We start from the raw sequence: 11,154 nt of genomic DNA, 5'->3' as shown, positions 1-11,154 counted from the left end.
GATGCAGCCTCTTTCTACAGTGACTAAATTACCTAATGTCATCAGCTCCCTCTGCTGGTCATTCCAGGCCATGGCAGAAACCAAACGAGCCTGATGGTCTGATCGTTACATAGAGATGCCAACTGACAGGCAGGAGCCATGGAAGTCATTATGGAAATACAGTTACACTAAACTCAGTATGGTTGTGTTTTAATGTCAGCCCACCCAATAAGAAGCACAACAAGAACACAATCCTAAATAGCTTATAGACATTCTGGTATCTTCTATGTTGACGTTAGTTTTTTTCTTTGTAAGCCGTGTATATTTGCCTTTTTATAAACCAATTTCGCCTTTGCTGAAGAGAACCAGTTTGTCTCCAGATGTCAAGGTGAGACCCAGACCTCTGACCCGACCAGATTTAGTGGCTGTTTGGTTTCCTGCTGTCCAGATATGGTTGTCTAGGAGGTGGGGTTAAAGCCACCACTGAGTAAAGGTGTTGTTAACACAGGGTTAGGGTTAGAACACCAAGCAGGGTCCTAACGCTCAAGCGTTCTGTTCGTTTTTGTGTGTCTTCCTTCCTGCATCTCTGCCTTTTACTGGATCTTTAAGACACACATGTTTTTTAGTCCAAATCTTTAGTAATTTATGGTTTGTTAACTTACTCTATTATGGAAATTTGACATGTGATTTGCAGAAAGGATGCTGTGAATCGCCGACTGGTCTGTTTGTTGGTTTTTGTGACCTAGGTCACCAGTTTGGATGAAGCTTTGAATAGGACTGAATGTACTTTTGAACTAATGTAAAATGGTTCACTTTGTATTCACAGTTTATAATGTTGTTGTTTGGTGACCTATGTACAGAATTATCTACTTTTGACTAAACACTTCTTTTTTTGAACAAATGACATCTGTTTCAGCAAGTAGAATATTCCCTGTCATTGTTGATACTTAACTTTCTGACCTAGTTTACATGCTGAAACAGACAGCCTTTCCTCTTTCTCAGCACCTAAATGTGTACAGGACCTTGTAAGTATGTATAACACTATGCACTGTATTTGTCTAAAGATGTAGCTGTTATTTTAGATCACAATGTAGTGTCAATGTTTCAATGTAGTATCAGCATTTGTTCATAAATTTGTTCGTTAATTTCTCTCAGTGATTTTTATCTATTGTTCATGGAGGAAAAAAAACGTTGGAAAATATATTTGCACACATATTCTTATCAGAGTTATCTTTGTGTTATTTCCAGACACCAAGAACAACTTCCTGTAGTCATTTGTGTTCTTTCTTTATGAAAACCTGTTCATATTTTGACCACTAACAATGTTGCTTACTTGTGCAACTACAGTTAGTATAGCATTGCCTCAGAGCTAGCTTAGCCGGTGCTAGCATTAGCTTACCATCTTTGGAATATCTGTGTTAGTCCAGTCATCTTGGCTAAGCCTTCCCCCTCACGTGCTCCCTGTCCTGGATCTAACTCATCCTCTACCTGGCTGTCCTAAAGCTCAGTGTGTTTATAAGGATCCACTGCTAAGCCCTTTTATAGGCCAATCCTCCACTCACACCACTAAGCTGATTAAACAGCTTCACTTCGTTCTCAGCCCATTGGGGTGGATTGCAGGAGCTAGCGGAATATCAGATTCGTCTGGTGTTCTCTCTCTCTCTCTCTCTCTCTCTCTCTCTCTCTCTCTCTCTCTCGCTCTCTCTCTCTCTCTCTGTTTCTCTTTTTTCCATAGCATTTCCTTTTTTCTCTCTCTTTCTCTCTCTCTTTCTCTGTCTCTTTTTCTCTTTGTCTCCCCCCCTCTCTCTCTCCCTCTTTATCTATCTATCTGGTTTTCTTGTTTTTTCTGCATGTTTATGTGTCAACAAGGCCGGTCATGTTTTCCACTATCCTGCTCTATTTCTGGCTTGTGTTGTAAGATCACCTCACATGGTATGCAGTCGAGGAACAGTCCAGCATCTCTTGCTAATGATTCCTTTACAGTAAGCAGCTGGAGAGGATGGGGGGGGATGCTGGGTCGTCAAGCTTTCTAGTTACTGAGGGTCCCAAGTAACATTCATCAAGCACCCCCCCCCCCCCCCCCCCCTTCTCCTGGAACAGGTGTCAGGTGTCATTCACCTACTGGCCCCAATGACCTCATGTGAACAGGATCAGCTTAGCTTTGTGTGTGTGTGTGTGTGTCGTAGTATAGATATTTGTTTGTATATGTTTATGGTTTGTGTGTGTGGATGTTTGTACATGTTGAAGGTCTTTGAATGTGCGTGTGCATCCTGGGGTGGATGTTTGGTTTGGGGTTGCATGTTGCATGTTGCTGATGTGGTGTTTCTGGGATTAGGGTTGAAGAGGGTTGAGTCCTGTCAGTAGCTGGCCTAGACACTAATCCCACCCATCACCTCCCTAACTGGCCTAGAACCAGGCTAACACCCACCCATCTAACTAGCCAAATCTAACATCAGGGGTTGGTCACAGCTGGAAGGAAGTTTGAAGTTTTTTTTCTTTTACTTTAAAGACTTACAGGTAGGTACATTTGATTTGAGTCACGTTAGGCTGTTCCTGCCTTCAGAATATCCTCCTGAAACCCAGATGAAAAGATTTTAAATGTTTACATTTCACATAACATAAGTGTTTAACTAATAAACCTCATCTAAAGAAAATAACTGTGGCATTTAACTGACAGATCTGTGCCACAGTTAATATGAAAACCAAATCCCTGAGCAGTTTAACAAGAAAATGATCTCAACATAATAATCTTACTGAAAGACATAAAACGGTATTCCCGTTCAACACAAAACATATCTCCATTCAAGATAATAATATTGCCTTGTTTTGTACAATACAACAGAACTGTAAAAGAATAGTTATAAACCATACTGCAAAAGAACAACATAACTTCTGCAAATCAATAGAACTTGATGTTCTCCTTATCCAGGCGATGGGAATTCAGGCCAGTAATGCCTCACACCGCTGCTAACAGAGCAGGGGATGTTGGAGCTCCACATGCAAGGCTGAGGGGGAATCACATGAGTCAGGGACTGGACGTTCCTCTGTAGGTCCAGTATATAGGTCTGTAGGTCTCCCAGCTGACTACCTGTTTCCCCCTCTTATGAAACAACCTGGGGAGATTGGAGTGAGTGTGGGTGTGTGTGTGTGTGTGTGGGTGCGGCCTCTCACTGGCTAGTGTGTCACATCATGTAATGTACCTGCTGCCTCAGCACCCCTATCCTTCCTCACCCCCTCCACCACCCTAACATCACACCCCTCTAAGTCCCTCCCTCCCCCACCATCCCTCCGCCCTATCTCCTTTTATCCCTCCCTCCCCCTCTCCATCCCTACTATTCAGGTAAGCCTGCATTTGCTTACGTACCTGACGTACTGACTGGCAGTGCTCTGAAGCTGTCAGTCTTTCCCCTCCCTCCCTCTCTTTGTTCTCTCTCTAAATCCGTCCCCCTCTCTCTTCTATCTCTAAATCCAGCCAGCGTCTCACTTTTTCTCTGTGCCACCCTAACCTGGCTCAACCTCACCAAATGCACACACACACGCACACACACGCGCACACACACACACAGACAGATTACCTTTAAGTAGTGTGTGGAGACAACAGCTGTAGCTCCACCAATCTGTTTGTTGATGGGTGACACGGCCATGGAGGGTGTGAGAGGACAATGAGACTGTTGTCAAGTACAACACAGTCCTGGAAGCAGAGAGGAGTGTTGTGCATGAGTGTGTTTCTCGTAGGTCCTCTAGTTTCATTGAGTATACTGTTTGACTCTGTTTACACCAAACACACCCTCTCGCAGAAACTGTAGGGGGAGGAACAAGAGAGGACGAGGAGGGGTGTGGATTGTTTCAAAATGATAAGGACAAAATAGGTACATTATGCAAATTTGTTAGGCAGTTTACCAAATGAGTGAAATGTGCCCAACTTCTCATCAGAAAGGGTTTAATCATGTCGCCACAATAACTTAATCTAAACTTCCTAGTTAAAGTCTAAAGATTTCTTAACAGGAGTTAAGTGTAAAATGAGCAAGTGCAAAATTAACAAATGTGTTTTGAAATAATTATATAATTATTTACATCCTGTCACGGTCACATCACATGAGAGACACTCCATCAACAAAGGCTTGCCCTCTCTGTGAAGATTGATTGGTTTCCCTGTCATAAGCCCCGCCTCTTGCTAATAACCCACAGTCAGATAAATAAACCTGTCAGCTAACTCACTCTTATCTTACTCTCCTCCCTCCACCTCTCTATCTCTCCATCTATTTTCCCTCATCCCGGGTCTGTGACAAGGGGAAAGGTTTTAGGCCTACTGCTCCGAGAAAATACGTTTCTAGTTTACTGTTGAATCATAGAAATCGTTCTGGAGCATGGATCTAAAAGATTTTTGTTTGACTGAAAACTTCCACTTTCTTCATCAGCACAGGTAAGGAAAACAAGATGTTCAGGTTTCGGTAGGCTATACTATTCTTAAGCCATTTTATGTATTTATACAATCAATAAAACAGTAAACTAGGGCCTACATATAGTCATCCTTAGGTTACTCTCCCCATGTAAAAACAGATTTCAGATTTCGGCTTTACGATATATATATATATATATATTAGTATGTTACAAGAAAAGTTATTGTGATTCTTCCGACTTTACAACTGAGTCTAGACGAGTAATATTATTCTATCACATCATGACTTACATAAGTAAAACAAATGTGTTCGCAGTTTGTTGGAATCCTCCAGCATGGATGACGCTCCGTCGCCGGACGAACCGGGAATCAAAACGGATCCATCTAGCCCAGCATTCGCTCTGGACAGTACCACACCGTTCAGCCCCGGCTCCGACACCAGCGGATACAGTCTTTTCTCCCAGGGACGCTCGCTTGACCCAGAATCTCCCAGCTCCAGAAGCAGCGGCAGCGGTGTCGGCGCGCCACCGGACACCGCATCACACTTCAGTTCCGAGCAGAGTTTGACGCTCTCGGCACACGTTGACTCCATTCTCAAATGCGACTACTTGACGTCGCTCGGTACAGGACCTAAGCGGCTCTGCTTGGTTTGTGGAGACTTCGCATCCGGCTACCACTATGGTGTTGCGTCCTGCGAGGCATGTAAAGCGTTCTTCAAAAGGACAATTCAAGGTAAAGTAAAAAAAAAAAAAGGTAAAGTGTTTTTTTAAAAAAAAACAACAAAATAAAGTTTACCCACGAAGTCAACCTGTAGAAGAGTAGGCTAATTTGGTGATAATTGGCTTGCCTTCATACGTGTATTTGCCCATATGTGATGAATGTAGGCCACCGCCAAATTGCAGAATATTGTAGGCCTCGTTGATATCATTGATCAATAATCTATTAGTCGGAGTCTAGCAAACGCGGCTGATCGCAAAAAAGATTTCCAATAGTTCTCAGCTAGATTGTGGTATGAGATCGATTTCCGTGCGAAGTCAAAATGTGCTTCATATTGGTTTATAGACTTTTAGGTTTTAATTGGGGATTAAACAGGGAAAACAATGTTCATACACTTCCTCTGGTCTGTATGGAAGCTTACTTGTTGATGTATCTTCTTAGCTGACTGACAACACAGCAGACAAAGCATATTGATCTTGATGGTCTAATTCATATGTGAGGGAGACTTGGCGTCATAGAGTTCAGATGTTCATAGTTTAGTGATCTGTTATCAGTATTTGTTTCATCCTAAACGCTTTTGCATGTTTAATGTCTCGCAACTATTTCAAGTGTTATCCCGAAGTCTCAAATAAACACTGTGTATGGGGACAGGCAGCCTCTGGTGCAGCAATGCCAGAAAGATGATGGAAAGAGCTTACTGCACCATATGACAATGTTAAACTAAGCACCTCTTGAGTTTTTCAAAGGCAGCAGCCATGGCTGAGATCCTGTGGCTGGTGATGATAAGGATGATGATGAGGATGATGATGAGGATGATGATGAGGAGGATGTGGATGAGGGTTTGAGCGTTTGAAGTGTCCTGGCAATCAACGACTGATCCCCCTTTAGCCTCTTGTCCACTACAGGGATCAAACAAATCATTGATCCAGGGTCTTTACCCCGCAACACGCTCCCTCTCCCACCCAGAGCCTGGGCCTCTGTCTGGGCACAGACTGCTCTGTTTCCAGCCTCTCTCCCACCCAGAGCCTGGGCCTCTGTCTGGGCACAGACTGCTGTTTCCACCCTCTCTCCCACCCAGAGCCTGGGCCTCTGTCTGGGCACAGACTGCTGTTTCCACCCTCTCTCCCACCCAGAGCCTGGGCCTCTGTCTGGGCACAGACTGCTCTGTTTCCAGCCTCTCGTCAATACTCTATTAAAACCTTATTGTCTTGTGAGACCTAAATTGTTTAATGCTTAGGCTGAGTGTGGCCAAGCCAATCAATAGAGTGTTAGATTGAACTGGGGCTGAGGCTGGGGCTGGGGCTGAGGCTGGTCCCGGGGTTGCTATGGATTGCTGTGTGAAAGCTCAGGGTGCTAGTCTTGAAGTGGTCAATGTCTGGGAGGGCACAGACAGGGGATCCTCTCCCTCCCTCCCTCCCTCCCACCTTAATGAACTGTAGTAACCCCACCAGATGTGTGAACCAGCCAGCCTGACCCCTTAGAGGAACTTGAGTTCATTAAAGTGTCATCACTTGTTCAGATGAACTAAGAAGTTGCATTCATGGTAAACTAGAGGTTTCTTCAGACCACGGCAGTGTGGTTTGTCTTAGAGTGTTGCTCCTCACCGTGTCCATGTTTAGTGGGACTGTTGCGTTGCCGTGCCGGCGCATGTAACCTTGGCGTGTGTTTCCTGTGTTGCCAGGTAACATCGAGTACAGCTGCCCAGTGATGAACGAGTGTGAGATCACCAAGCGCCGCAGAAAGTCATGTCAGGCATGTCGCTTCCAGAAATGTCTACGTGCCGGAATGATGAAGGAAGGTGAGAAAAGGAGGATGGTCTCCCTCTCCGTCTCTCTCTTGAGTTTCCTCTTCCTCTCTCTCTCTCTCTCTCTCTCTCTCTCTCTCTCTCTCTCTCTCTCTCTCTCTCTCTCTATCTCTCTCTCTATCTCTCTCTCTCTCTCTCTCTCTCTCTCTCTCTCTGTGTCTTTCTCTGTCTCTCTCTGTCTCTCTCTCTCTCTATGTTACTCTTTCTCTCTGTCTCTCTTTCTGTCTCTTTCTCTTTTCAATGTAATGTGCTTTATTGGCACTTACTGTAAAGAGACACATGTTGAGATGCATATACACACATGTGCATACATATCCATATACACAGACATAAACACAACATTCAAAGTAATTGAACAATGTGAACAAAACAGATTCAAATGTAATAAAATGTAATACCAAAAGTGAAATGTATTGATAAGACTCATTACACCTTGTTCCACCGGCTGTCCTAAAAATCCTGGCAGGTTGCTAACTACAACCCTTGCTGCCAAAATTCAACAGTTTCTCTCTTAATAAGTAAATAATGATTTCTCTGTTAAGTTTCAAATTATCTAATTGTTTTTCGGGAAACATTTCTTCATAAATGTCACATTCACTCTCTTTCACTTTCAAATGGATGTTTGGTTTGTTAAGATGAGCAGGTCTGGACATGCTGACAATGAGAGAATGACTTACTGACTGACTCTGTGTGTGTGTGTGTGTGTTCAGGTGTTCGTATGGACCGCGTCAGAGGTGGGAGACAGAAGTATAAGAGACGAGTGGATTCAGGCCTGACTCTCTACATGAAAGCTCCTTATACACACCCAATGAAATCTAACAGTGAGTACATCACACCTTACACACACACACATTCTCCATCACACACACACACATACACACTTACATAAGCACACACGCACACACACATTCAATACTATAACTGATATGGTTATAATACCATATTTGCCCCATACTTGGTGTATTTGTTCTCCCAAAAATAATATATTCATGTTTGTTTACATTTGCTGTCTCCTAGGAAACAAAGTAGTCTCCCAGCTACTGCTGACAGAGCCCGCCCCCCTGTGTGCCACACAGGACAACTCAACCAATGACAGTGACCTAAAGACCCTGCTGACCCTGTGTGACCTCCTGAACAGGGAACTTTTGGTCATGATTGGCTGGGCCAAGCACATCCCAGGTAAACACTTTCTGCTGATTGGTTTCTCATTGAACCCTTTTCACCCCGATGATCCTCACATGACTCCTGATTGTCCCGCCCCCTCAGGTTTTTCTAGTCTCTCATTGGTGGACCAGATGGCGCTGCTGCAGAGCGGTTGGATGGAAGCTCTGGTGCTGGCTGTGGTGTGGCGGTCACTAAGCAACAACGGGAGTGGCGGAGACGGGGAAGAGATTGTGTTTGCGGCTAACCTGCGGCTGGGCGCGGAGCAGTGTCGGAGGGCAGGGCTGGCAGACCTGTACAGCGCACTGCGACACCTCACCACTAAGTACCAACAGATGAAGCTCACCCAGGAAGAGGCAGTCACTCTGAGGGCTATGGCTCTGGCTAATTCAGGTACCACACATGGATGGACACACACACTAGTCACACACACACACAGACACACACACACAGAACAATATGAGTCTGAGTGAACACTTCCAGCCGTAGACAGTCTGTCCCCCTGGGGGTATGTCATTGGCATCACTTTCCTCCAGGGTCTGGGACCCACTACCCCCCCCCCCCCCCTCCCCCCTCTCTGAGCTCACGGAAGCTGATCAATACCCTAGTGGAGAGAACATAGGCCTTCTATGCCCTCAATCAATACATGCATCCCCAGCCTCTCCCCAGCCTCTCACCACCCCACCAGCGCCCCACCTCCTCCCCTTCCCGCCCAACTCCACCACCCCCGCCCTCCCCCTGTGCTCACCAATTAACAAAGGCCTTCGTATAGATCCATTATTGTCTAGATTAGAAAGACGCAGTGGGTTTGGGGCATAAACACCCCCAAGGGAGGGAGGGGGGGGGGGGGGGGGGGGGGGGGTTGGTTAGTTGGGGGGTCCTCCTGTCAGCAGAGCAAACAGCCCAGTCCATTAAACCTGAAAGAGGGGTCAAACGGTCCAGAGAATTGGGAGATAATGGGCACTACTGTACACCCAAAGGGCTGTGTGTGTGTGTGTAGGGGGGGTTAACACTGGAGTAGACCCTATGACCTAAACGCCCAGAGGCTCCAGTTGACCTTCTCCGTACCCCCCCCCCCCCCACTCTTCGACCTGGTCTGTTTATCTTTCTGCCTCCTCCTCTCTCTCCCTCTTTCAGCCCTCCTATGTATATTGTTCTCTCACTCTCCTCTCTTTTTTCTGTTTCTCTCTCTCTCCCTTTCTTTCTCTTCTCTCTCTCCCTTTCTTTCTCTCTCCCTCTAAACCCCCCTACGTCTCTCTTTCTCTCTTTATTGCTCCCTTTTTATTTATCTCAAGTATTTATTTGTATAAAGTTTTGGCTAACGCTAAATTACACCCCCCTTCCCTCCTCAGATGCAGAGAGCCTGGAGAGTGCCGAGGCGGTGCAGCGTTTCCAGGACAACCTCCACGAGGCCCTGCAGGACTACGAGGTCTCCCATTGGCCGGCGGAGCCCCACCGGGCGGGGCGTCTGCTGATGACCCTCCCCCTGCTCCGCCAGACCGCCCAGGCGGCCGTCCACGCCTTCTGTCGCCTCCACCTGGCGGGACGCGTGCCCATGCACAAACTGCTGCTGGAGATGCTGGATGCCAAGATCTGAGCAACAGACTTGACTCACACACACACACAGTTGACTCACACACACACACACACACACACACCTTCATATTCAGCCCCCCATCCAGTTGTAACAGAGGTGGTTCGATGCCCATGTTTGCATGATGAGCAACCTTGCTGACTCTGAACATAGCTCTAAGAATTGAGATGAAGGCTCATTGATACCATGGTTCAATTCTTCTCTTGGCCACATATCTGTACTCTACACTCAGAAATACTCTCATTAGTCTCAAATGGTTGTACATTTAGTCTTAGTGTAGATGGCTCTATATATCAATTTCATTTTTCCAGTCTACGCTAGCACTTACAATGATAATCATAGCAGAATACTGGAACTTTCACGTGAGAGACTCAAAACAGAACAGAACCATGCTAAGGTGGTGGTTAGGTCGATAAACAGTTTGAATCCATCCCATAATAACGCAAACCATAGTACAGAGGGTGAACGTACACCAGACAAGGTTAAATGGCGCGACACTGGAGTTAACATTGACACTGCTGCTTTCGATCGTTCTGATTCACCGGCCATTGCAGCTAACGATCTGCCCTGGAGTTCAACCTGTGGCAGGCTTCGTTTTCTGGTCACATGACGCACGGCCGTATCGTCTGCACCGAAGACATAGCCCACCGATGATGATCAAGAACTGAGGTTGAAATGGGAGACATCTTTTATTTTTTTCATGATAGCATTAATAACGTACAGTAGATTTTTATGAATTGTATTTTTTTAAGACGTACACTGCTGTCTGGACAAGGCTAACGGGTAGGCCTATGTTGTGTCTTTGTTGTATGGCAGGGTCTCGATTTGAACCCACACTTTACAGTGTGAAATGGGGAGGTGTTTTTATCATGTCAGAAACACGTTCATCCAGTATGTACAAAAATAGAAATATCCATGGTTACTGTAACAACACTATTATTACACAGTGCTGCATATCGCTCTGTGTACTGTACTTAGTTGTAAACCGCACATTATTATAGGTACATCAAACATGTTAGTTGGCCTCACTGCATCCAACTAGCAGTGACAATTCAGCAGGAAACCATAGATAAGGTTAGTCTTTCTCGGTGGTCTTCACCCTGCTGCTCAGGGCCCTCTGTCCTCCATGTTTTACATTTTCCTCCTTGCTCCAACACACCTGATTCAAATGAATGTGTTGTTAGTGTTGGGTTGGAGCAGGGAAACATCGAAAACATACCTGACAGTGGGCCCTGAGGACCAGGGTTGAAGACCACTGGTCTATATCAGTTTAACGCTCCGCATGTCACACACCCAGGACTAACAGAGCCTGCCTTACAAAGCTGCCATGCCATGCCCTAGAGCAAGATGCCATTTTGATTATCTGTGTGTATTTATTTATCAATTGAATATTTAAATATTTATGACATCAATGTTGTACAAATATTTGAACGGCTTTCATAATAGTTTGTACATCTTGAAAATAAAACTATTTTCAGATGTTTTGTTTCGAATGACAAT

The 11,154-nt window shown here is 45.3% G+C and overlaps 2 protein-coding genes across 2 annotated transcripts in view; both read left to right on the top strand.

Annotated features, from left to right (window-relative positions):
* Positions 1–1,250, top strand: part of LOC124477885 (latent-transforming growth factor beta-binding protein 4-like) — a 32,866-nt gene extending 31,616 nt beyond the window's left edge. The window contains exon 29 of the mRNA XM_047035955.1: positions 1,228–1,250. Within this exon, the coding sequence (XP_046891911.1) occupies positions 1,228–1,250 (23 nt within the window). The remainder of the gene's footprint in view (positions 1–1,227) is intronic.
* A 2,952-nt stretch (positions 1,251–4,202) lies between these two features.
* Positions 4,203–11,135, top strand: esrrd (estrogen-related receptor delta). The gene is made up of 7 exons (XM_047036497.1): positions 4,203–4,402; positions 4,695–5,110; positions 6,777–6,893; positions 7,610–7,720; positions 7,917–8,078; positions 8,166–8,453; positions 9,413–11,135. The coding sequence occupies exons 1-7, from the start codon at positions 4,347–4,349 to the stop codon at positions 9,655–9,657; spliced, it is 1,395 nt and encodes a 464-aa protein (XP_046892453.1). The 5' UTR covers positions 4,203–4,346; the 3' UTR covers positions 9,658–11,135.
* Positions 11,136–11,154: the final 19 nt, after the last annotated feature.

This window comes from Hypomesus transpacificus, chromosome 15, assembly GCF_021917145.1.
Source record: "Hypomesus transpacificus isolate Combined female chromosome 15, fHypTra1, whole genome shotgun sequence".
Taxonomy (NCBI): Eukaryota; Metazoa; Chordata; class Actinopteri; order Osmeriformes; family Osmeridae; genus Hypomesus; species Hypomesus transpacificus.
This window is presented reverse-complemented; position numbering and strand designations above follow the sequence as displayed.